Here is a 27,947-nt window from a genome sequence, read left to right on the forward strand (position 1 = left end):
CACGTCAGGCAAGTATAAACCCCATGGTACCCAATAAATTATTGCAACTATAAATTACTTCTGTGCTCACGATATAATGCTACGGCTACCGGTGGGTTCGTGGTGTGCGTAACGAAGAGGTTTGTACACGTGCGTCGCTCGCCCTGGTATGGTTGTGTGCGTGTGGCCGAGCGAACGAACGAACGAACGAACGACGAACGAACGAACGAACGAACGAATGAACGACGGAACGAACAAACGAACGAACGAACAAGCGAGCGAGCGAGAGAGTGAACATGAGCGCGCGCGCACACACGACACGCTACGATCGCGAGGATGGCGGAGGTGGGGCGGACAAACAAAGGTGGTACGATCCCAAGCTAACTAGGCTCTGTATGGGCATAGCTGAACCCCCTCGTATATACAGAGAGTTTCCTCTTTCTCTTCGCATCTTTGCTCTCTTTCTATCTTTCACCGGCGTACTCGTCACCACCATCGGCTCTCCTCTTTCTCCTCCTCCTACTTCTCCTCTTCTTCGTCTTCTTCTTCTTCTTCTTCTACTACTACTATTCTACGTAGTAGAGCTCCAAGCTGGTGTGTAACGCTACAGAGCACACACAAACGAGACTTACTCGATTTACGAACTCTTCTAACCACATCGTATACTCTCTCTCTCTCTCTCTCTCTCTCTCTCTCTCTCTCCTCTTCCTCTTTACTTTTCTCTTCGTACCGCCCCGTTGCCCGCTTCGTTTCCCGTTTTTATTCGCGTTATGGGAATATACGTTAAGCCGTTGGGCGAAAGCGAGGAGACAGGACGATTTACGGTGGCATTCCTGATGCCGCGAAAAAACTCTTTGCCTTTCCAAGCGGCGCGGCGTTGACGATTCGCGACGGGACTAATCGATTTCGCTTCCTTCGCATATTTCGTTTTGAATACTTGTTTCGCATAAACACCGTAGATATTTCATGTGAATTGTCGATAAAAGATGATAATAACGAGAACAACAACAACGAAGACGACGACGATGACGATGACGACGACGACGACGACGACGACGACGACGACAACGACGACGACGAAAAGAATATCTTATTAATGACGAATATCCAGATGTTATATTCGTTTAAATGGATCAAGTACTTATTTACTTACTAAAGCATGTTAGACCCGAGACGTTTGCATGCCTTTTCTTTGTCGTTTTTATTTATCCGATATCGAAACTCATTGAAATTATTTCTGTATTTATGCGTTATACGTTTACTTTTTTAAATGCAACGTAACGAAAGGAACCATCCGATTATATCGAATCTATGGATATACTGTTAATCCATTCTTGCTTAGCACTTTACGAGTATCGGCCTCATTATTTGTTCCGTAAGTAGATACGGTTATTTACTCGGACACGATAATCGAGTGGTCACGATGGAATCTAGTCATTCGAAACATCAATAATCGCGTTGATTTATATCGACGGTTTCTCTTCTATTCGGCACCTGTTATATACAATTTTTACTTCCAATACGTACATACATATATATAGGCATACATGCATATATATATATATATATATATATATATATATCGCGTGAACAGAAGAGATAGTGCGAACCAACCGACAGCATTTTATCACGATACAGTAAAACACAGTAGCTTGCAATCGAAGTTACGAAATCGTTACGCGATGCAAAGAATTATATACCTAGTTTGTAGTTACTTCTAAATTTCTTCTCCAATATTTGACGATTTACAAATTGGAATTTCCACTTTGTTTTTTTTGGCTCCCGGTGACTGGCCGCGAGTATGACACATTCTACTGTAAATCACGTTGACTGATGCCGAACCCTGCTATGCAACAGCGGTGGCGTACCAGCGGGCGTTTTATTATAGCAATGTAAACAACTCTTGAAACAACGTAGAATATTTTCAATAGCGTTGCTTATAGTCTCTCGTATCAGGCACGATACGATTACCAATTCGACGACCTTCTTTTCAAATAATATCATTTTATTCGCTACTTGAACGCGATTAACCCGATGACATGAAAAGCATTAAATTTCAGTTAAACGGGCTAATAAAGTGTCTAAGAATGCAGACAAGTTTGATGCACAAAAATGAGAATAATGTAGGAACAATGAAATAAAGAAATAACATTTAACGACTATCGTTAGACGAAATAATTTAATGTTGTGTGTAGAAAAAAGATAATTGCAATCGATTCGAGAAAAATGAAAAAAACATTGATAGTGGTATAATAACGACACTGGGCTATTCGTGCATAAGGAGAAATCATAGTGGGAAGCACCACTGCATAACATAATCCCAATACGTAATAAATATCAGTGCGCTTGGGTCTCGTTCGAGAGTATTGGTGCGTCTGTCTCTCATCCCGATGCCTTTGGGGGCCAGGAGCGGCGAGCGATGGGGCGGTCAGGGGGGCTTCAGAGGGAGGATATTATGGGCGAGCGAGTGAGTTATACGCCTTGCCGCATGTGTGTCGCATAAATCTGTTCCAAGCTCTGTCCCGGCCCCCTTACGACTACACTGGAACTGCTCTGGCTTCGAGCGACGGCAAGTCGAGTGACTGACTGACTGCCACCTCCCGACCCCACCCCTCGCCGTTGCCTCCCTTCGTCCTATGCTTCTTCCAGAACACAACTTTTTCCAAAACGATCGTCAGCGCGTTCCTTTCGTCGCGCTTCTTCTTCTTTTATCTTCTTTATCCTCTTTTTCTTCTTTATCCTCTTTTTCTTCTTTATCTTCTTATTCATTTTCTTGTTTTTTATACGCGTATTTCAAGCCGTGAAAAGGACAAAGGCCACCAACGACAGGACAGATCATAATTTTTCTCCAATTCCACGTATCCAAATTTTCTTTATTCGAACATAATTCCGGTACGTTTGTAGTAAATTTTATAAAAAAAAAAAAAAAAAAAAAAAAAAATTTTAAAGCTCGTATAACGCGTAAGATTGGATTTTTAATTAGCCGTCCGTTGATCGATGAAAGTGCGTCGAAGTAACAGATACGGGTGGCTCGTAAATCTTGTCATGTACCGCATTAGCATGACTATTTTTAGGCGGCTGTCCACCGATGAAGAGATATTTAATGGACTTCCGTAACGACGAAGGAGAGAGGAAATATTACGAGAATTAAACCGACGGAAAGATCTTTCGAAACGTCCGAGTATATTAAATTCATTGACGGTTGCTTTTCAAGTAATTTTAGAACGACGCGAGCTCTTCATTCCCAGTGAATCCGACGCCATTACAGGTCGCTAAGACAAACCGAATACATTTCTCGAGAGTGGAAATAATTACGGAAGAGGTTATGGAAGAAAAATAATAGTAACGGACATAGAAATCGGTTTAGACTTTTGCACAAAGTTAACCGGCGCATCCGTGACGCACTTTATACAGACAGGATGGCGGATCGAAGCCCGCAGAGACAGGCAAATTAGAGGAGAACGGCGTGAGAGAGGAAGATTGAGTGGTGCACCTGTCCACCGCATCACCCATCCGTTACTTCAACGACAAGTCGATGTTTCTAATCCCTATTCACGCTAATCTGCCGGACGTACGTACGTAGCAAATACTTTATACGCTTGGCCAACGAATAGGAGAGAGATATTCGATTTTTACCGACTATGTACCGACGAGTTTACGAGTTGGTAATACACGAGCTTTTGATCATTATCTATTCGATAAAAGCTTTTATAATATCGATTCGAATAAATCGTTTCCGCAACTACAAAATATATCTAGATGTAGCAGATGCATATGGCATATTGTAAGTATATATTATATATAAGGAAAGAGAGAGAGAGAGAGAGAGAGAGAGAGAGAGAATGATATAGTAAGAATCAATAGAGATCTTTGGACTCGAAGGAATGTCAAGAGTAAGCAAAACGGAACGAATCGCGAAAATAAAAAGGGTAAGACGGAAGTAAGAGGACGATATCGAAACGAAAACGAACTCGAGAAGACAAAGATGACGATGACGACGACGACGACGATGGAAGAAACGTGGTATAAGAGTGGTTGCCTCAGGGCCGAGAAGAGTCTGAATGTCGGAGAGAGAAGATCGAAAAGTGCACCTGTCCTTCTGTACATCAACCGTCCGTCATCCGGAGGACGGATCGAGCTTGCCGCCATATTCTCCCTCTATACTCTCTCTCTCTCTCTCTCTCTCTCTCTCTCTCTCTCTCTTTCTCTCTTTCTCACTACTACTGCTTCTTAGTCTAGCCACTCGAGTGTACCACGTGGCAAAGCATTTATTTACGTTGACACAATATTTATTAGGACGGATCGGTGAGCCGGCCGTTCGCTCATTCGCGCTCGCCGCGAACACGGCGGCCTATTTCGGGATCTTCCTCTTCTTCTTGTTCTTCTTTATCTTCTTTTTCTTCCTTCTCCTCCTCCTCCTCCTCTTTCTTCTTCTTCTTCCTTCTTCTTCTTCTTCTTCTTCTTCTTCCTCTTCTTCTTCTTCTTCTTCTTCTTCTTCTTCTTCTTCTTCTTCTTCTTCTTCTTCTTCTTCTTCTCGAACGAAACGAAAAGAGGATGTGCAGGAGCGACGGACGGCCGGCTCTTTTCGAGAGACATCCATTCGAGAGAAGACGGGATTAAGACGCGGACCGGTCACGCGCCTTATTTTCTCTACGTCCGTCACACCGCGAGCGGCCAGCCGCGAAGTATCCTCCTTCTTTCCCTCCTCCTCTTTCTTCTTTTCCACCTCCGTCTCGTTCTCTTCTGTGTATTAAAGTATTTCGCGCGGAACGGATCGAAACGTCCGTAAGAACGATCTCTCTCTCTCTCTCTCTCTCTCTCTCTCTCTCTCTCTCTCTCTCTCTCTCTCAACTCTCTTTCTTTCTCCTCTGAGGCGGATCACTCTAAAAAGGAAGTCGACGTGTACGTGTACGATTTTTCATTTCGCCTTTTTCTGTTTTCTTTCTTCTCTCTAAGTTTGTATTATTAGAGAGGAGGGGTAGAGATCGGCGTGGGGTGTGGCGGGTAAGGAGGAAGGGAGGAGTGAATGAGGATGAGGATGAGGATGAAGATGAGGATGAAGATGAGGTGGAGGAGGAAGAGGGTTGGTAAGAAATTGTACATTGGCACAGACGTTCGCGTATTAAGGAAACACTTATGTGATGGACGGGCATACAGGAAGGCGAAAGATTCTTAACTTCTGTGCGGCTTCGCGCGAGAAAGAGAAAGAGAGAGAGAGAGAGAGAGAGAGAGAGAGAGAGAGAGAGAGGGAGAAAAGAGAAGAGAGAAAGAAAGAAAGAAGAGAAAGAGAGAGGGAGGAAGGGAGTAAAGAGTAAGAGAGAAAGAGAGAGAGAGAGAAAGCGAATATGACACAGTCAGTGTAAACGCAACGATAACCGGACGGATCGACACCAGCTGCTCCGTGTTTGTTGTCGGTTCTATAAATAGAGCGTACTGCTCTGTCTCTCTCTCTTTTTCTCTCTCTCTCTCTCTCTCTCTCTCTCTCTCTTTCTCTTTCTTTCTCTCTTTCGCGCCCGTTCGCGTACCCGCGCGCGCGGGCAAACAGCAGCGTTTGTCGGCTCTCTCTCTTCCTCTCTCGTCGGACATTTCACCCTTTCTCCTCGCTCTTTCTCGACTTGAGAGACGTTACTTCGCTGACAATTATTGTTGTCACGGGCCGTGCACCGGCAGTCTGTAACAGGACTGACACTTCGAAAGGCAGCGTGACGGAAAGTGCAAGAAAGAGCTGTGGAAGGAGGACAAGGAGGAGGAGGAGAAGGAGGAGGAAGAGGAGGAGGTGGAGGAGAAGGATGAAGAGAAAGAGGAACTGAAGAAAGCACGAGACAGAGAGAAAGAGAGAGAGGAGTGGAGTGACGGATATCGTGATGAAGGCGTCCTCCTGTCACCTCCTCTCTCCTTCTGTCCCTCACGGTGCCATCCACGCTTCTACGGCTTCTCTCGTTCGGTGCCGCGTCCGGTTCGGGACGTTCGTCGAACGTTCCAAAGCCAAACGGCTACCAAAGAACGAGGGGAAGCGTGAGGTACTGTTGACGTCTCGTCTATCGCGAGATCGTTCTTCCCCTCTTCGAGAATAGACAAATCCGAGAAGAGCTCCCTCATCTTCTTTCCCTTTCATCCGTCTACGTACATAAACTTTGTTAAATTCCATGACCATACGTCGTAAGTATTGATTTATCTTCTCTAATATAATTCCTTTTTATTCTACGTTCATAAAAATTATATGTATATATATATATATATATATATATATATATATGTGTGTGTGTGTGTGTTTATTATTAATAATTGTATATATATATATATATATATATATATATATATATATACATATATATATAGATATATGTATATCAAAGATCCTTCCTTCATATCTTAATTTAAAACGAATGTTCTCATTAATCAAAATATATCATTGATCGCGTCCGCGTCAACTTCCGTAAGAATCATTAGAAACAAGTAGACAGTTAACTTAAGAGAGAAACGAGTTTTGCGGATTTTGCCTTCTTAAGGAGCAACGAAGGCATCAGCATCAATATCAGGGACCGAGAACCATGCTCGGTAGTGGCAGCAGGAGCCAGGAGCAGGAACGACGGCAGTCCCGCATCGATCATCACTGTCGCCTGTTGCGCGATCTGACCGACGGACGAACAGACGAATGCGGATAGACGGACCCACGGACGCACCAGACGAATGGACGGATGGACGGACGGACGGTCTTACCGGACGTGTACCATCCATCCATCATCCAGTCGTCGTACCTGCATCGGTCTCTCGCATCGGCTGCTTGCATCTTCGCGGCTTGCTTATGTGTATAAGTGTTGTATGTGCACGTTGTGTGCATTAATACCATTCGACGAAGAACGCGCGAGACTATTAACCCGATTGCCTTCTATATACCTCTCACTCCCTACCACCCAATCACCAAAGAGATACCGCGCTTCCGTCTCTCTCTCTCTCTCTCTCTCTCTCTCTCTCCCTCGTTTTGTTCTTTCTTTATCTTTCTTACTTTTCATTCCTCTCCGCAACCCGATGATGCCGTATAGTTAATTATACCTCTTCTCACGAAATGCGAAAGGCTACGAAACAGACATAGAGGTGGATTATTAAGCGACGTGGATTTTGCGACCGACGACGTGAAACATTCTTTTGGCACGTTTAGAATGATACTTTTATGTCGAATATAACCGACCGAGAGGAATTGTCCTTCGAGAAAAAATGAGTGACACGATGAGAGAGATATGTAAAATGTATTCTTTGCTATCCGTTCTCGATTTTTTTACTTTTTTTCTTTCTCCCGTTTCTTTTTCCTCCTTCGAAAGAGAATTTATTTCTTCTTCTTCTTCTTCTTCTTCTTTCTTTTTTCTTTCTTTTTTTTTTTTCTTTTCTTTTTTTTTTGTTTTTCTTTTTTTATCGCAATCATCGGATAACGGAATAATTATTCTTCTTTGGTTCGCGATCTGCGCGCAGTACGCTCTTATTTACGACGTCCTAAAGCATCTACGAGAAGGGGATAAGCCGTCTTTACATTGTGAGGCAAAGACATTAAGAGCGTCGTTAAAGCGTCACGTGTTTTTTCTTTCTTTCTTTCTTTCTTTCTTTTTTTTTTTTTTTTTTTTTTTTTTTTTTTTCGTTCCACGCTCCGCCTAATGCATCGATTTATAATTCCCGCCATATATCTAAACGTATTAGCTAGTTATTAAAGCGTAGAACGCATTAAGGGGAACGCGCTAAACGGCTAACGCGCTAAACGCGTTATCCGAGTACAATGCAAATATTAATAGATAGTGACAATTTGAATTCGTTTATTATAAAAGGAATTATAACTAGGAGTCTATGACTAATATAACGAGGATATTACGAATCGATCGAGGAATATTTTTTTGTTATTTCATCATTGTTGTAGTTTAACGAGAATCGTTAAGTCGCAAAGTCCGACATTGTTCGTGCCAAAAATACGAAAATAAAATTGGAAGATGGATACGCCGTTCTCACTCGTCCATCCCTCTTCGAACTAGGAACGACAAACGTAGTCCGAATATTTATTACCGTAATAAACAACGAATTACGGTAGAGAGCCGCAAACGGAAACGTGTCGTCGTCGTCGTCGTCGCCGTTGTCGTCGTCGTCGTTGTAGTAATCGTAGTCTTCGTCCTCGTTGCTCTGAAACGACGCGCGGCAGGTATAAAGTACACGTTTTCGCTTGTGCACGAGTTATTTTAAAATTTTCAATCCCGCACGTCCCACCGTACTACATCTACGAAATTAATCGTGACGTTCGAGATCTCTCGAGAATCGAGAATATCCCTCTCGATACGAGCGAATGCGCTAACGCGTTATAACGTAACATCGAAGAAAAATAATAAAAGAAATCAATGCGGAATATCGTTTTTCGAGTCCGTTACTATGAATTATTTTCCGTTAGCCGATGAACATTTGCATGACATTCTCATTGTAAAGAGTATGAGTTTGTATGTGTGAAAGAGAAAGAGAAAGATAGAGATAGAGATAGAGATAGTGGTAAAGAGAGATAGAGAGAGAGAGAGAGAGAGAGAGAGAGAAAGATGTGAAATAGAAAGGTAGAAGAGAGAGAGAGAGAAAGAGATGGTATAGAGAGATGGAAGAGAGAGAGAGAGAGAGAGAGAGAGAGAGAATGTCACTAAAATACGAACATTAATAAAGCGTACAAGCGTTTGAGCGGTCGCGGTGTATCTTGCCAATCTGCCAAGCGCTGTTCTCACGAGAAACGCAAGAGCTTTTGCGTCGCCGGGGCTCCTGTCCATCACTCACCGTCATCCTGACATTTCTGTCGCTCCGTCATCTCCCACTTTTACGTCGTCGTCTTCGTCGTCTTCGTCGTTCTCGTCGTCGTACTCGTAGTCGTCGTTCTCCCGATGTGTATATCTTTCTCTCTTGCGCGCTTTCCTTTCACTTCGTCTCTCTTACTCTCTCCCGCTCTCACTCTCATCTCTCGCGGTTTTCTCAGGCCTCCTCAAAGCAAGAGCAATACAGAACGATGCTACTACGCCTTTGGCGCGAACTCGTGACGTTCCCTTCCCCCCTCACCCTTCTATTCTTTCTCCCCTTCTCACTTTCTCTCTCTCTCTCTCTCTCTCTCTCTCTCTCTCTCTCGCGACATACCGAAATAAATTAATCGAACAGAGTTTTTTCTTTAGAATTTCTTTGGTCGCATTTCATACATCGCGTTGCAGTTGAGCGTATAAGCATTTCTCTCTCTATCTCTCTCTCTCTCTCTCTCTCTCTCTCTCTCTTTCTCTTTCTCTTGCTCCCTCCTTGATGAGAACAAAAGGACGTTGGCTCGACTAATTGGCCAAACGTTTTGCCGATCATTCCGGATTGCTTTTTATCGATCGATCGCTGAGGAATAGGTATAAGAAAGTAATTCTTGTTCGACGCGTCTCCCTTTCCCTTCCTTTTCTTCTTATTCTCTCTTTCTCTCTGTCTCTCTCTCTCTCTCTCTCTCTCTATCTCTCTTTTTCTCGCACCCTTGATCGAAAGACACGCGATAATTTATCGGGAAATACTGGGACGCGAAAGTACACCCTCAAGCTTTCACTACGAAGAATATTTTTCGACATTAGAGGAGAATTTCTTCGGTAGGCGTACTACATGCGACGACGTTTCTCGGATACACGGTAGTCGTACTGAACGAAATGAAAAGCATCGGACGGAGCTCTTGCGGATTCCGCCACGTAATATTCCCGCGACTTTGTTATCAGAAGGAACGACAATTTCGTAGAGCAGAGCCATCGGGCCCAGGAAATCCAAGATCTCGAAGCCGGGTATTTCGAGTTGTGACTCGAAGCGAAAGCTAGAGACAGAGAGAGAGAGACAGAGAAACAAAAGGAAAGAGAGAGAGAGAGAGAGAAAGAGAGAGTAGAAGGGAGATTTCAAGTATACGCAGGAAAGGCGGTGGCAGCAGGGAGAAAGCAATCGGGCGGCGCGGATTCAGGCTTTTCACAGCCCTTGTCGATCGCGCGAGATTGAACGAGGCGTGTCCAAGTGCCGCGACTTCGGAATATCCGTATAGAAAATTGAAGTAGAGAGAATGCTCTTTTCCCAACCGATCACAGGATCTGAAACTTCTTCTTCTTCTTCTTCTTCTTCTTCTTCTTCTTCTATCTTATTCTTTCTTATTCTTATTCTTTTTTGTCCGTGGTGGCACTTCTGTCGATCGCTTTTTAAACGGCTAACTCGGTGCCGATTTCTTCTCTCTCTCTCTCTCTTTCTTTCTCTTTCGAATTGTTTCAATTAGGATCTAACGTAAAAACTCTCTCATCTTATTTTTCCGATACAACGTGATTTAGAAAAGTATTTCGTTACGATGATATCTTCGATATTACAAAAAAAAAAAAAAAAAAAAAAAAAAAGGAAAATAACGAAAAGAAGAAAGAAATAAAAAAAGAAAGAAGAAAAAAATCTCTGCGTACATCGACGTCAAAAAAAAAAAAAACGCGAATTTAATCGCATGTAGCGCACGTTAAAGAAATCAAAAATGATTTCCCACGTACGTATGTACATACGCACGTCGTACGATAGGTAGATTATTTTACGCGTTACGAGATACATACATACATACATACATACATACATACATACATACATACATAAATATATAGTTACATACGTCGGGGAAACATTCGTGGTGGAACGTGGGTTTGATCTAGCACGATGCGCCACGTTCGAGAAGAGCCTGAAAATAAGAAGGAAACGAAAGAGACAGAAAGAACATTCGACAGGCTGATGGAGTGAGTGTTGACTTAGGATAACAGTCGCCTCATCAGTCAATCAGTCAGGTAGACTACGGTAGGTAGGTACTTCGTCTTCGGCTCCGAAGCCTGTCCTCCTGTTCCGTTTACGTCCTCCCGAACGATCGCCTAAATGAATCACGAATCCGACCACCTGACGTTTCGAGAGGACGCTTGGACGCCCCGGCCAAGCGAGCCTCTTAGGCAAAACGAATGAAAAATACAAAAATGAATCGTAAAGATTTTTCATCGGCTATCACGGTCCCGTTTCGTTTCATTTATTATAAAGGCAGTTTACGAACTTCCTCTTGGACATTTCCTTTCGTTGAAGAAAAAGAAATGGCGATTGATCGAATCACCGTAGAGAGTCGTTTCATGCATCGCGCATCGAGTGCATCGAGAATCGGAAGAAAAATAAAGTGAACAGAAATGAAAGGAGAGAATGCGAACGTACGATTCAGGAAAATCATGAAATGGCGCTGCTCGAGCAATTTTCTCTCTTTCTTTTTCTCTTTCTCTCTCTCTCTCTCTCTCTCTCTCTCTCGCTCGCTCGCTCGCTCGTTCAGTACATCTTGGCGTAGCTGTAGCACTGGGTTTCGAGAGGCGCTCGCTTCGAGAGGAAGAAGTGCCCAGGGAGAATGAGAGGAAAGACGGACAGAGAGAGGGAGGGAAAAGGGAGGAGAGACGCGTGGAGGAAGGAGAACGGATTCACCCGTCAGTCACTCTCTGGCAGACCGCGAGAGAATCACAATGCAGAGCCTCTCCCGCCTCTCTCTTCATTCTCCACCTCATCCTCATCCTCGTCCTTCTGTCCGCCCGTCCGTCCGTCCATCCGTCTGTCCGTCCGTCCGTCCGTCCGTCTGTCTGTCTGCCTGCCTGTCTGTCCATCCGTTCGTCTCTTCGTCTGCCTCCTGTCACTCTCCTCGCCAGCCTCCCGACGGTTCTCTCTCGCATCAGAAATTCATCTCCTCTCCTGTCCTCCTCCAGTCTCCTTTTGTTCCATCTCTGCCGCGGCCGCTATGCCGCCGGCTTATTATGTATTGTTTTATTGCCGGCTTTTAAGCTAACTTCGATCCGTTTATTCGCAAATTTCATTTCTATGACTGACGATTCTTCTTCCTATGATCCCTATTTATTCTCCCCCTTCCCCCAACGCCCCCTTTCATCTTTATCTTTTCACTCATTCTCATCTCCGTAGTTATCATCAAACGTAGTTTTGCTTGAAATCCGAAAAAAAGGTCTTAGTGTCTCTGACATTATCGCGAATGAAAAGACGTGAGAATGACACGAGCAAGGAAACGATGATACTTAAAGGATTCGTCGAAATCAAATTGTGAGTTTTTCGGATTTTTATCGTGGAAATAAAAAAAAAAGACACGACAGGGAAATTAAATTCTTTTATGCCTTCACGCACGATCGATCTCTCTCGAGATGAAAAACAAATAACAAACGAAGTTAATTTTGTTCTCGTAATAGAGATCTCGCTAGATCGTGATTTGGGATCAAGATTACTTGGGGTGAATGCCAATGATTTTATTTTATTTTATATTTCATTTTATTTCTTTTCTACGTACGATTAAGCAATATTCAAAGGTATCGAAATTTATCGTGCGAATCTTTTCGAATAAACGTTGTTTTTCCATGGAAGAGAAGTCGATTTATCTCTTTTATCTTCTCAAAAGTTTATCGGTAAATAATCCCGCTTTCGATAAGGTACCTAGCAAATAATTAAACATTACTCTCTTCTCGGCAGCCGTCATAAATTTAACCGAGTGCGAAAGTATGACTATGCTAGTGAGTCTAATTACCGTTAAATGAAACTGATTTAGCGCTTTCGAAGGTCGCATAAATCAAGGCGTCGTGCAACGTGCACTACTGCGTGCTTTTAAACGCGTTAAAGTATATTTCTTGGTCATCCATGTGATTTACGTATACTCCTAAGGAGAATACATCCTAAGGAATATACTTGCCGGACATTTCGAAACAACGGAGATTTCTCAAAATCTTTCAAATATTTACGAGAACCGTAAAGAATATTTTAAGTTAATCACGTAATGAAATAAACGTTTTGTTTATAGCCTCGGTAAGATAATTTCGGAGCTTTTGTCATTTGCACATAAGATCGATCGTATTCAAAATTTATAACATCTCTTGAAAATATTTTGTTAAGGAAAATAATTTTTCGATATTTTTCTTCGTAGAAAAAACGAAACGCTTATAGATCCATATAAATTTAAAACGACAAAATAGGGACTATTATTGATATAAAAACATTTTGAAGTATTATCGAGACACGAGTGCGAGAGAGACAGACAGACAGACAGAGAGAGAGAGAGAGAGAAACTTTAGTGTCTATTGCATTACGAATGGAAGGAAAAAAGTTGATGGTTTGAACAAGGTTACTGGCAATTAGCAACGTACGATCGGGTCTCCATGATTCGTGAGCGTGACTATCGTCGGTTGCCGAGAACTCGCGGCGAAGAGAGTTAGATCGCGGTATCGCGAACACCATGGATATTCAACCGGGTAAGCAGTTAACCAGTTTCACATAGCAACATGTGTTGCACGCTACGTATGTAGCTACTCGGCTATCTGTGTAACCGAGTTCGTAGCACATGTTCCTATGGAAGATGGACAGAGGAAAAGGCCTACGAGAGGAATAGTGAAAATAAAAGGAGGCGGACAGAGAGAGGACAGCTACGAGAAGCAGCAAGGTTTGCGTGACGCTATGAGGAGCGAATAAGATGGAGAAACTAGCTTGTAAAGGCGATAGGCGAAAAAGGAAGGAAGGAAGAAAGACGTACATACAGAGATATATATAATGTATCAAGCGTTCAAGCAAATAAAATGGAATAAGAAAAAAAAAAAAAAAAATTGAAAAAGATAAAAGGAGAAAAATTTACAGCGAAAAGGGCAACGAGCATAACTGATAAGACCAATTATTGTTTCTTATAGTTTTAATGTAAATGCGTGTTCGATTTAAAAAAAAGAACTTGTATGACGTTGACATAGATTAAAAGATCTTCTATAGAAGAATGATGAATGAAAGAAGAGAAAAAGAGAGACGAAACTTTAGAAAACGAAAGAAGAAAAGAAAAAGTTTAAAGCTTCATACGTATGTACTAATGTAAGTACTAGCTTGCAGCGAGGTACCAGCAGCTCAAGTAGCCGCGAGGACAGGAGGAACGGATATCGTACGGCAACATCTCCTCGAGTGTCAGGACTCTGGTCGCTTTTAAACTCGGTACGCCACGTACCTACCCGTCGTATCTTTCCTTGCACTGCACCAGTATATGCAACCCCCCGTGCACCTTGTTAGCGGCCTGCCAATAGGAACCGCACGACGTTACTTCGTGCGGCCAACATTTGCATCCTCTTCTCGGTAGTTGCCGTGACCTTGACCATAACTGGATATATATATATATATATATATATATATTTGTGCGATCGTCCAAGTAAAATACATGTAAACGAAAGATCTCGTAAAAATTGTTTATTGAAAAACAATTTTTCATAGCGATAAATTAAATAAATGTTACAACAAAACGATCAAGGATTCGTCAATATCTCTCGCATGAAGAGGATATTTAATAAATGATTGATGCTTTCGTTGAAATCTCTTTCGTTCGAAACAAATAGAAAGATTTGAGTTTGACTATGATCGAGAGATATAGAAAATAAAAGAAAAGAAAAGAAAAGAAAAGAAATGACGCGAATGATGCTGCGCCGAAATATTAATGGGGAAAAATGTTGATGAAATAAAAAGAATAAAGAAAAAATAAAGAGAAGAGGAGGAAGGAAGAAAAGAGAAGAAGCGAGGAAGGAAAGAAGAAGAAAGGTAGACGAGTATACGAGCGAGGCAAGTCGAAAGGGTAAAAGAAGAGACGATATTCGAAGCGGGCGGGGCTGCCTGCCGGTGGTCCGCCCGCTCGTTCTCTCTCTTTCTCTCTTTCACTCTCTTGCAAGTTCTCGCATTCCCCTCCCCGCAACATGCTTGAATCCGAGCGATCCTCAGGGTCCTCCTTTTATCTCTTCTCGTCGTCGTCCTCGTCTTCTTCGTCGTCCTCGTCGTTGTCGTCGTGCTTGTCTCCTCTCTCTCTCTCTCTCTCTCCTTTTTTTTGTACCCTCCGTTCGTTTCTCTCACTCTCACGAGTAGGATCTTGAAACCGTGCGGTGCTTCCACGAGCAAGAATCGTCCTCGGTCGCGTTGCCTTCTCTCGAAGGGCCGCTCTGGGAGAGAGACAATGGACAATGGGGACATAAATCTGCGTAATTAGTTGCCGATGCTCCTACGGATCAATGTGCGATCTCCTTTCTTCTCCCTCTTCCGTGGCCCATCCGCGAACAAACGATCGTTTGGTTGGTCAGTCGGCAAAGTAGGACGGTGCTCCTGGTTTGTCCCCACCCCCTCTTTCTTTCTCTCTCTTTCTCTACATTGAGGAGGTGTGCTGCCGTTGACTATCTTCCGCCTCCCCGTACCTCTCTCTACTCATCCTCCTTCTCTTCCTCTTCTTCTTCTTCTTCTTCTTCTTCTGCTTCTTCTTCTGCTTCTTCTTCTTCTTCTTCTTCTTCTCTTACGCTCTCGTACGAGTACCAGAAGAGATCGCCACCGACGACACTCCCTTCCTGGAGGTGGACACGCCGTTCTCAAGATGGCGGTCTTCCGAGGGTTCTACCGATAAAGAGAAAGAGATAGAGAGGGAGAGAGAGAGAGAGAGAGAGAGAGAGAGGGAGAGAAAAGGAAAGAGCTTCAAGACCGCATCTTCGTTCGTCGTTCGTCTCGTATTCGATGCTCCATTGCCGCTTCTATGTACTATGTATACTCCAAAGTTACCTCCATCTTGAATATAAGACCGATGAAAAGCGTTCGCTATTTCGACAATATTTCGTTATCCAACGAATCGAATGTTAATCACGATTAATATCGGGGAAAGAAATGAGCTTGAATGAAATTGTACGAGTTTGTGGGCCACCATCTCGACGGCTTTCTAAGATTCGTCGATTCTCTTCTAAAAGGAAATGATTTGATTAAAACTCATAATGCAAATGACGGAAGTTCTCTCTCCCGGATTCACAATGGTACAGTGTCATAGTCGACGACGTATCCAACGTTCTCATCGTAGAGTACGGTAGATGTCGACGACGCCATCGCTGTCGCCGTCGTAGTCGTCGTTGGCAGCGGCGCCGTCGCGAAAGGCTGATAAATGAACCGATAGTGCCATTGTGTTACTCGCCATCTGCACCTTTATATCACTCCTGGGTACTTAGCTCCGTCATTTCTGAGCGTCTTCTCTCTACCGGGTCGCATGCTCTCTGCCCCCTCCTTTCTCCTTCTATCGTACTTAATCACCTCGTGCCCGATGCTTTAGATGATAGAAAGTCCTACTTCACTGTTTCCAACGGCGTTTCTGTCACGGATGGCTGCAGTCGATGGAACCGCGATATCGAAGATTTCAGCCTGCGGATATATATTCTATAAATTATCAAAACCTGAAACGATTTCTCTGCCAATCCTACGATGGTAATTGATAAAAAAGAAAAGAAAGAAAAAAAGAAATAAAAGGAAAAAAAAAGAAAGAAAGGAAGGAAGGAAAAAAAAGGTAGACTTTCTTCCCGACGATTCGAAATAGAAATTCTGACATTTTCTAAAATCGTTTTCATTCGTTCTTTGGGCTTTGCTTTTAAACGCAAATTACCTGTTAAATAAATATGATGAATTAATTACTTTAGAATTAATGAATGCGATTAAGATAATAATAGAAAATATTTATATTCGAGAGTCGTAATGTTTAACAAAAAACACGAGATAATCAAAAAGCGAATTTGTTATTTTTTTCACAGGGGAGGACGGCGTCGAAGGCTCAGGGCCTGGCACGGACCTCCAGGGCGAAGAGGGCGATTGCGTCGACGAGGATGGCCCCGTTAGCCCTAGCGAGAGAGGTTGCGCACCTGCGGCCAAAGAAGACGAAGATGGCGAGGCGAGCGACGAGGAGGATGACGAGGAAGCATCGCCTCCCACGCCACCACCCGCTTCTGCTTCCGCGAGATTGAACCCTACCATCTTGAGGGATACAGGACCACCTGACAGGTATTCAAGTTGGTCATTATATCACTTGACGCAATTCGAATCAAATCGAATAATTACTTTTTTTTAAATATTATCTAGTAATATTTAAGGGAAATAATGAAATGATAAATATACTTCGTCGAATTTACGAAGATATCCAATTAAGAATTAATTATATTTAATAAAGTATTACGTTAGTTTGACTGATACGATAGGTATTTGACACGCGCTTGATTTATACCGACTGCTCCTTTGATCGATATATATATATATATATATCTTATATATCTTAGAATGTGTATATATATATATATATATATATCATATTCTAATGTCTGTCACCTATTGGCAATTCTCTTTCAAAGCAAATAGAGTTTTCCGTTTCTTTATTTTTTTTTTTTTTTTCTTTTTTAACATAGAAACCTGTGCACTCGTGATATTTTAATTGAAGCAAAATTAAAAAATTACATCACGCTCTATATCTCCTATCAAAGATAAAGGAATAGTTGAACGGTGACAATAGATCGTACATATTAAAGTCTGTTAACGCACATTAGATGACTTTTCAGTTGCTTTCAGTTAGTCGTAAAGTAGCCGGAGTAATAGGCTTTGTGGAATACAAATCAAACAATATTGATCATAAACACATGCGACTTATATGAAATCCGTTTCGTATTGAAACTCTTTAGCAAGTATTTAGTCGTCGTTCGTTCAGTGGGCGCGTATCAAAAGATAAAAGTAACTTTTAAGTGATCAAACTCATTTAATCGACCATCGTAAAAGTTACCAATGCACGGCTAGCCTTAATGCACGGTACGGTATTTACAAAGGCTATCAGCGAAGCTCATTCGAGCCTCGCGTCGATATCAAAGCTTCAACCTTCTTAGCTGAAGGAGCTTAAAATAAACACTTGGCCGAACAAATCTTCTACGAGAAATTAGTGTGTAAATACTTTTCTCTAATACGTCATTGTATCGAAAAAAGAACAACGTATCGCCAACTTTATCGAAAGAAAATGATACACGTGAGGACATTCTCTTCGAGAAATCTTGATCACACAAGGAACAAAACGTTTTTTTTAATGTACGCACGTACATACGTAGTTACTCCTTTAGTACTATTATCAACATTGCGAGCAAAAGAAAAAGGATTTATCAAACATTATTAGCCCATATAAAATATTAGTCAATTACATGGGAAAGCAAATAGTCACGCGTTGTTATAAAATTAAGTCTTTAAAACGGAATCGCGTAACAAAGCCACACTTACAATTAGACGATTGCATGTATGACGAGATGCGGCACACAGAGAGAAAGGGAGTGAGAGAGAGAGAGAGAGAGAAAGAGAGAGAGAGAGAGAGAGAGAGAGGACGATCAACATTGTGGCGTTTCAAACTCATTAGTCGGTGCTTTATCCGTAGACTAGATAATAAAGCACCTAAATCATCGGGGAAGCCATACGCTGCTTTTGCACTTTGATGTTGCCGTCGTTGGCTCCCTCTTCTGTGTGTGCAAGCATCTGTGTTTGTTTGTTGTATATGTGTGTGTGTGTGTGCAAGCGCGCGCATATGTGTGTGCAAGCGCGCGCATATGTGTGTGTTTTACGTTCTGTTCCTTGTTTGAACGCAACAAATCGTCATAGAGCTGGTCTCGTCGTGTGCGCTGTACTGGCAGGTTAAGCGAGAGAGAGAGAGAAAGAGAGAGAGAGAGAGAGAGAGAGAAAAAGAGAGAGAAGGAGAAAGTGGGAGAGAGAGAGAGAGAGAGAGAGAGAGAGAGAGGAGAGTAGGATGGAGGCAGAGGGATAAATAAGCTGGTGTCAGAGCTGATATCGGTGGCTGCCGCGCAACGTCGCACGGCTAATAGAGATAGGCACGTGTTACGGAGAGCGTCCTACGCCGCCGCCCTGCACAGGAGCCCGCTAGCGGCACCCGTTAGAGGCACCCACTGCTCCGCTAACGCCTCCTCCACCTCCACCTCCACCTCCATCACCACCTCCACCTCTAGCTTCTCTCACTAAACTAGGGACGGGACGGAGGGCGGAGGTGTCGTTCGTCCCCTCCCCTCGAACCGCCAGCCCCCAAAAACTTCCCCTGCATGCGTGGCGGTGGTCCCCTTTCATCTCGCGGCACGCATTCGGCATTCAGTCAGGAGGAGTCAGTTACGAGCGAGCCGTCGACAGCTCTACTGTGTCCCTTCCGTTCCGCGTCGAGAACACCTCGTCGTCAAGTGTGAAAAAGAGAGAGAGAGAGAGAACATACGCGCGCGCCCGCGCGCGCGCGAAACGCTTCGACCACGTGCTTCTACTGTCCGTGCTTGCTTCTTGAGATAGATCGTTCTCCTATACGTGGATGACGTTCCGTAAGGTATCTAATATTTCTTTTTTTCCTTTTCTTCTTTCCTTTCTTTTTCTTTTCCTTTTCTTTTTCTTTTTTCTTCGTTTTTTTTTTTTTTTTTTTTTTTTTTTTTTTTTTTTTTTTTTTTCTTGTTTCTCTTCCTCTCGGTGTTTGAGAATTATTAGATCATACGTTTCTCATGTTCTCTCTCTCTCTCTCTCTCTCTCTCTCTCTCTCTCGCATGTGCGTGTGCATTAATGTGATACATGCTAATGGAACTTTACTCGAGGGAACATCTCTGGTCGACTTGGACTTTTATGTATTTTCGTATTTTCGAAAAAAAAAAACAAAAAAAAATCAATATTATATATGTCGTGCATCCAGTCGCATTTTACGCGTGCAACGAACCGACGCGCCACAGTAAGGCTAACGCGAATCATCTCTTTTCCCGTTGCACTTCTGTATTTTTATTCGCATGCATATACTCGTAGATACGAGGAGTTAAGAACGACAGGCGTTTTCAAGCGTGAATTATCCATCGCTGTTCGCGTCGCGAAACATGCCAGCGTCAAGAGAGGCTCTATCTATCACGCGAGACTTTTTTTTTTCTACTTATATTCATCACCGATTCCGGGTATTCGTCGTTTCCATCGTGCAGCAACAGCGAAAGCTGTTTACGTAGTAATTCTCATGGCGGCCGGTTATGAAATATTAACGTCACGGCGTCACCTGCGTTGTGCCGGCATTCGCGGATCAGTTACAAGAAATTTATCGCTCGGTTATCATGATTAATGATGCCTGTCCGGTCGAGAGTTCCGGTACGAACGATTCGTGGCATCGAACGCGCTTTGTAGAGATCGGTGGGTGGGGGAGGGAAAGTCGCAGATGAGAGAAAGAGATAGGTAAAAATAGTAGAGAGAGAGAGAGAGAGAGAGGGAGAGAGAGAGAGAGAGAGAGAGAGAGAGAGAGAGAGAGAGAGAGTAGATGAATCGAGAAATCAGCAATGAGTCGAATGTGACAGGCTAATCGAAGGGAATATCAAAGGCCATCCTTTTTCAGTAGCCCTTTTTGTTACTCTTTCAGGGAACAAATGAGTCCACGCTGTCCCTCGAGAGATTCTCGGGAATCCTCCGGTCCAGCGACCGGAAGTCCCCCACCCTTAGCGACGAGGAGCAGCGCGAGTCCAGTTAGTCCGAGTAGTATCGTGCCTCTACCCCTTGGGACTCATCCTCTCCTTCCACCGCATTCGGCGGCAATGATGGCAGCGTATCTTCAACAAACACATCAACGACTCCTCCTCGGACATTCGCCTTTATCACGAGGCTCGGTATCGCCGTTGGTATCGTCCTCTTGTTCGCCACCAGCCGCGACTCCGGGTCTCTTGGTCTCGCCGAGCAGCGTCGGTGAGGTATCACCCTCGGCAACCCCATTGCCAGCCGTTCTGGACTTTAGCACAAGAAAAGCTTCCTCGACAGAAGAGGAGGAGGAAGAGCATATTCTGAATCTCAGTAAACCGCCAACGCCGTCCTCTTCGACGGAAACGAACAACGGTCCGTTGGATCTGTCGGTGCCTAGTAGAAAACGACCGGGTCCAGAGGATTCCTCGCCTCCACCACCGCGTAAATCCTCGAGATTGGCCGGTGCGGCTCCCACGAGTCATCAAGATGCAACGGCAGCAGCCAGCTCACCGTCCACGTTCGGTAGGCCGCCGGTAGTGTCACCGTGGACGTCGCCGGTCGTGGCCTCGCACTTTCCATACTTTGCCGCAGCCGTAGCGGCAGCGGCTACTAGTCAGCAGCAATTGTCCCCGAAAAGTACTGGCGGTGTCGTAGATCATCATCAACTTTGGAACGGCAAAATGAAGCCACCAGCCGCGCTCGAGAAATCGTATCAACCTAGCGAAGCGACGAAGGCCTTGGAAAAAATGAGCGAGCTGAGCAAACTAGGTGGTGAGGATCTTTTCAGGTCGTCCTCGTGCAGCGGTAGTAGCGGTGGAACGTCCATAGGCAGCACGCCGTCCACGACGTCGAGTAGTCGTCACAGTGCTTGGCAATCTCATTGGCTGAACAAAGGAGCGGATCAGGCCAAAGATGTTCTCAAATGCGTATGGTGTAAACAAAGCTTCCCGACGCTCGCCGCTATGACAACGCATATGAAGGAAGCGAAACATTGCGGCGTTAATATGCCCGTACCACCCCCGGCCGCTGCTTTACATCCCCAACAAACGACGATGCCAACGATACCGCCGCCGCAACAATCGCACCAGCCGCAAACTTCGACAAGCAACCCCGGTAGCAACAACTCCGCCGCTCCAACTAACAAACAAAGTCCATCGGAGTTGAACCTTCTCATAAAGGAAACCATGCCATTACCGAGAAAGCTGGTCAGAGGTCAAGACGTTTGGCTCGGGAAAGGTGCTGAACAGACCAGACAGATTCTCAAGTGTATGTGGTGCGGCCAGAGCTTCCGTTCCCTCGCAGAAATGACCTCGCACATGCAACAAACGCAACATTATACCAACATTATCTCCCAAGAGCAAATCATTTCTTGGAAGTCTTCCGATGAGAGCAAGGGCGGCGGTGGTGGTGGCAGCGGTAGCAGCGGAGGTGGAGTCGGAAGCGGAGGAAATACAGGTGGAGTACCGCCTGGTGCCGGAACCGGTCCACACGGAGGTAACGCCGGTGGCGGTCCCGGGGCCGGAGCAACCAGCAGTCATGTCAGCGCCGTATTAACTTGCAAAGTTTGCGATCAGGCCTTTAGTTCATTGAAGGAGTTGAGCAATCATATGGTCAAGAATTCGCACTATAAGGAACATATTATGCGCTCGATCACCGAGAGCGGCGGTCGTCGGAGACAAACGCGCGAGAAGCGAAAAAAATCATTGCCTGTGAGGAAGCTATTGGAGTTGGAACGCGCGCAAAACGAGTTTAAGAACGGCGACGCTGCGACCGGTCTGAGTCACAGCCTTGGAAAGCACGCCGGTAGGATCACCTGCGAGAAATGCGGCGAGAAGATCGAGACAACCATTTTTGTCGAGCACATACGTCAATGTATAGGAGCCGGAACGGTCGGTGTAAATCAACGTAACTTCTTGAAGAATGCACTCATGTCGAATCATTTGCCAGCGACTTTGCCACCGTCGAGCGAAAGCGGTCGTAAAAGCGTGAACGAGGACGCCTCGTCGGTATCGTCGAGGCACCACCGATCGCCTTCTTCGGCTAGCGATGCTACCACGCCGGGTAAGGACACACCAACGCCGACAACGAACGAAACCACCGGCACGTCCTCGCCTTCCGTCTTAAATGCCATCGAGAAATTGATCGAGAAGAGCTTCGATTCTCGTGTAAGACATGGCACGGCAGGTTTGCATCACGCTCAACCAGGCGCACCTATGGGTACTAGCATTCTAAAAAGATTGGGCATAGACGAGAGCGTTGATTATACGAAGCCTTTGGTGGATCCGCAAACGATGAATCTTCTTCGATCTTATCAGCAACAACAGCAGCAGCAGCATTATAATGCGAGCGCAGCCGCGAGGAGAGAGCGAAGCGGCAGCGAGTCCAGTTCCATATCGGAGAGGGGAAGCGGTAGGACGGACACGATGACACCGGAAAGACGTATGGATCTGACAACTGTTGGCCACGAGAGGCATTCTACCGGCCATTCTCATCATCATCGTGTCACTCCGGATAAACAAGCTACTACGCCATTACCAGCGCGTCATCATCTGGGTACGGAAGAGTCCGGTGACGAGGAGCCTAGCTCGGTGGTTGTCAAAAAGGAACCCAGGGACGAAGAAACGGACGAAAGAGGAACGAACGAGGAGGAACAACAGGCGCAATCGTCGAGAGAGGTATTCGTTAAGAAGGAAATCGTGGACGATTGTAGAGAGGACGAAGAGCAAGGTTCGTATAATCATCGACGAAGCAGTCTTCACGAGACGGCTGAAGAGGGTAGAGAAGTTCCATCGCCTCGCATGAATCCACCAACACCTAGATCGACCAGCCAAGTTGAACAAGTGGCTCGTAGTCCTTGCAGAAACAGTACAAGCAGTCCTACTAGTAGTGATAGATCTGTCACCCCGAGAGGAACGCCAGACACGAAAGCTTCCAGCAGCCTCGGTGCACTCTCTTCCATGTTCGATAGTCTATCCGGCGGTGGTGGAGGAGGTACTGGTAATACTGTTGATTCGCAAGGACGAAAGACGAGCAGTCATCCGCTCGCGGCTCTGCAAAAACTCTGTGACAAGACCGAAACACGTGGTCCCAGTGGCAGCGGCGCGTCCAGGTCTACTTCTGGCTCCGGTAGTACGATCGCACCTGGAAGCGGTAGTACGGTAGGCGCCAGTGGACCAGGAACCGGACCCACACCAGGAGCCATTTTAGCCTTCAGTTGGGCCTGTAACGACGCCGTAGTCACGGCAGACTCTATCATGAAGTGCGCCTTCTGCGACACACCGTTCATCTCCAAAGGGGCCTATAGGCATCATCTTTCGAAGATGCACTTCGTGAAGGATGGCGTCATCCCAGATCCATTGACAATCGGAAGATCGGCAGCAGCGGCCGCGGCAGCCGCAGCCGCTGCGGCATCACAAGCGACTTCCGGTGGCCCGAGTCACAGTTCCTCGTCTCCACCTACGTCCCAGCGCAACAAGTCGCCGCCTCTTCCGCAAGCGAACGGCAGCCCATCCCAGTCCGCGGCCTCTCCGCTCGAGGAGAGCCCACACTCCAAGTTTCTCAAGTATACGGAGCTGGCCAAACAGTTGTCCAGCAAATACGTATAGTCCGAGCTCCGTAAGTAGCGGTGCCACTTGTACATAAGTGTATCTATACTGTAACGACTGTAACTAGCGATGTGGTTGGAAATTTCGCCGCGCGGACGTCCTGCGCCAATGGCATTTTACTTCGCTTTCAAATTTATGTTCAAAGAGCGCCAGATCGATGATAGTTGGAAAGTAAGCGATTCGATCGATACCGTTCGCGATAAGACGAATCGAGGGGAAAAAAAAAAAAAAGAAAAAAAAGCTCCTTAATCTTAAACCCAATAGACTTTTTACAATTTCACATATTGATCTTAATCGTTCGATGATATTATGAATTATATTAACTTCTTTCGTCGAAGAATTCAAAACTAGTACTTCTTAAAAATCCAAGATCGATATCAGCTATTTAGATTTATCAGGCAAAAGGTGATGAGGATAGGGAGGAAGGAAGGAAATAGAAAAAGAAAAAAAAGACAAAAAAAAAAGAAAGAAAAAAAAAGACAAAAAAAAAAAAGAAGAAGAAGAAGAAAAGTAACACGAAGAGATGATCGTGCTCGATCGTGAATGGCTCTCGTTATCGAACGCGTTATCTGTCGCTCGGAATATGGTGCTCTTTTAACATAGAATTGTTTGTTCACGGAGAAATATGTCGATTTCGACGACAAGAACGGCAGGCTTCGTTCGGACGTCGTTGGAGGAAAGTTTAACAGGCGACGCGGACATCTATCCTTTTCTAATTATTCGGCGATCGTTTTGGGCCATCATCGAGGACAAAAATCTTGTCATTCCTGGGGGGGTTATTGGCACGATCGATATCATCGTGCACGGCCCTTCATCGAGAAATCTCCGCACGGAATAAATAATGTGATGGAGTGTTTCGAGTTCCGTTTCGCGATAGTAGCCCTACAACTTTACAAACGCATTACTTCTTCCATTGCATTCGTTATTACCTTTCAAAACGCGAGAAATGTCAGTGGTACGCATCCTGCAAGACGATCTACGTGTTTTCTTCCCTTTTTTTCTTTTTTCTTTTACTTTTCTTCCGTTTTTCTTTTTCTTTTTCTTTTTTTTCTTTTTTTCTTTTTTTCTTCATTCTCTCAAACGCGATCAAAGTTGCACAAATGTTTTCAACGTAAATAAATTAAATAGCATAGTTCGATTTGAACATTGAATTCGATAGAAAGGATCAAGGCGATACCACTAAGACTTTCTCTGGCGTACGCTCAAACGATTATTCTTGTCTTTTTATGTTCTTTTCTTTTTTTTTTTTTTTTTTTTTTTTTTGTTTTCCGTTCCTTTCTTCTTCTTTTTTCTCCTTTTTTTTTTTTTTTTTTTTTTTTTTCTTTCAAATTTCGCTCATCTTCCTTCTCAAAGTCTCTTTAGCGCAAACGAAGAAGAAGAAAAAGAAGAATAGAATGAGGAGGAGGAGGAGGAGGAGGAGGAGGAGGAAGAGGAAGAAGAAGAGGAGGAGGAGGAGGAAGAAAAAGGAGAGGAAAAAAAAAACAAAAACAAAAAAATTAATAAACAAAAGAAACTCGACGTTGTTATCCATTACCGTCAATAATTCTTTACTTTTCTTTTCATCTCTTTTTTTGTTTATTTTTTTGTTCTTTTTCTTTTTTTTTTTTTGTTTTTCTTTATTTCTTTTTTTTTTTGTTTCCTTTCTTTTTACTTAGGGAATGTTAGAGAGGGTGTGACGATGAAGTGGGTGTTGAACGAGCGTTAATTAAATTGTGATGCCACCATATCTCGCGGCACTGCTGAGTCACGGGGCTCGGCACGCGGCCAAGTTTGTGATTTTATAAATACTTAAGGACATTTACGACGAGAGAGACGAGAGGAAGAGAGAGAGAGAGAGAGAGAGAGAGAGAGAGAGAGATAAATAGATAAATAGATAGAGAAGAGAAAGAGAGAGAGAGAGAGAGAGAAAGAGACAGGAGAAACATTACTAGGATATCGGATTTAGATGCGAGTGAGCGTATAAGAGAGAAAGAGATGGAAAAGCTTACCTATCACCTGTCGTAAGGTCGTCAGCATGTATACCTCTAGAATGTAAGACCGTAGTTCATTAGCGTTTAGGATAGGTTTAGGGTTCGCCCCTGTATAGGAATTTCTTTGTTGATACTTACTGTCACGAAAACAAAAATAAAAATAAAAATAAAAAAAAAAAAAAAATGAAATGAAATGAAATGAAAACCAGTGAGACCGCTCGGGGATGGAAAATTAATAAACGAAAGCCCTCTTCGAAGGTCTGTGACTGCTAATCGATCGGGATGAAAGTTAATCGAACAAAAGAAAGTTCGTGAGAGAGAGAGAGAGAGAGAGAGAGAGAGAGAGAGAGAGAGAGAGAGAGAGAGAGAATGAAAGAGGGAATGAGAGAAAGAGAGAAAGAGAGAAAGAGAAAGAGATCGTACGATAGTCGAGTGCATGCGAATAAATGAATATATGTGAATGTTAGAGAAAATGTGTGCGTTTAAAAGAAAATGTATAAGAAAATGCGATGTAACAGCAGCAAGGCTCGCGATTAATTAAAATATGACGAAAATGAATTCGAGCCGATGAGAGTGCGCCGAACGTTTCGCTCTATGAGAAAGAAAGGAAGAAAGAAAGAAAGAAAGAAAGAAAGTGTGATAGTGAGAGTGAGAAAGAGTGAATGAGAGAAAGGGATGAAAGATGGAGAGGATGAGGACCCCACGTTTCTCGGCGCTTAGAGTGCATGTAGAGAGAAAGAGAAAGAGAGAGAGAGAGAGAGACCATTGTAAATTTTCTTTGTTGAAATAATATTTATTGCGCCGAGGGAGCCGATGCGTCATTTTACGTGTAAAATATTGTCATTATTGTCACTCGAATTACTGCGAATATTGTGTATATTGATTAAACGATTACGATTATTATAATATAAAAAAAAAAAGGAGAGGGTGATAGACGAAGTATCGTGTGGTCATACTAAGGTTACTAGAGCACTGAGCGTAAATGCGGCCAATATATAAAATGAAAGAGAGAGAGAGAGAGAGAGAGAGAGAGAGAGAGAGAGAGAGAGAGAAAGTGTGTGTGAGAGAGAGAGAGAGAGAGAGAGAATGCGTGCGTTATACGATATGAGAGAGTGATAGAAAGTCAAATACAAGAGAAAGATGGATATAACATGGAAAAATGGTTGAAAGAACGTGTGTAAGAGTGAGAAAGTGAGAGAGAGAGAGAGAGAGAGAGAGAGAGAATGAGTGAAAGACGGAAAGAAAGAAAAAGAAAGAAAGAGACAGAAGAGGCAGCAGCTGCGTCGGCCACTGGCGAGGTGGGCCGGTAAAGAACGGAACACACTTGTATACGTATTTCTTGTAAACTCTACTTCTTCCATCGCGGACTTTAAAAGTATTTATCGACATAATAATAATATTAATATTATTATTGTAATTATATACGACTGCTGAAAGTGTGATGAACGAACACGAAATCTACGTGGGTGCGAGCATACACACGAGAATATACATAGGAGGTAACACACTTACATGATATACATATACATAACTACATCATGAGACAAACGCCTACTGATACACATGTATTACACACGTACATACCACATATATATATATATATATATATATATATATATACATATATACATATATACATATATATATATACATGCAAAGAGAATGATATACGTAAAGACATACGGAACAAACACACTCGCGTGAACGAACAAAATGGGAATGAGAGAAAAACAAAATAAAAACCGTGCTCGACAGAGATATGCTCGAAACGTACCTACCGACTTACATACAAGCAACCACAAAGATATGCATCATGTATACGCGACTCTTGAAACCATTTTACCAGATTTGTCATTATTTAATTATTTCGGTTGTATTTTAAAATGCAATTAAAGCTCAAATAAATATATATGTTATAAACTATAAAGGAGCCGTTAAAGTTTAATTTCTCACAATAAATATTTCCCCCTTCCTTTATTATTTATAGATTTCAGGAACGGACGTATAAAAAATTAATTACTGACGAGATATTGAAAGGCGATTGAAAATA

General features: G+C 43.6%; 1 protein-coding gene across 9 annotated transcripts in view; it reads left to right on the plus strand.

Moving 5' to 3' along the window:
• Positions 1-27,684, plus strand: part of LOC124956426 (protein tiptop) — a 147,217-nt gene extending 119,533 nt beyond the window's left edge. For 7 of the 9 annotated variants that reach the window (XM_047512220.1, XM_047512222.1, XM_047512224.1 and 4 more), the window contains 2 exons: positions 16,587-16,833; positions 20,228-27,684. In XM_047512220.1, the coding sequence (XP_047368176.1) occupies positions 16,587-16,833; positions 20,228-23,927 (3,947 nt within the window). In that variant the 3' untranslated portion in view covers positions 23,928-27,684. Of the gene's footprint in view, positions 1-5,543; positions 6,139-16,114; positions 16,346-16,586; positions 16,834-20,227 lie in introns of those variants that run through there. The other 2 variants (XM_047512225.1, XM_047512226.1) reach the window with 2 other exon arrangements.
• Positions 27,685-27,947: the final 263 nt, after the last annotated feature.

This window comes from Vespa velutina, chromosome 22 (assembly GCF_912470025.1).
Source record: "Vespa velutina chromosome 22, iVesVel2.1, whole genome shotgun sequence".
Classification (NCBI taxonomy): Eukaryota; Metazoa; Arthropoda; class Insecta; order Hymenoptera; family Vespidae; genus Vespa; species Vespa velutina.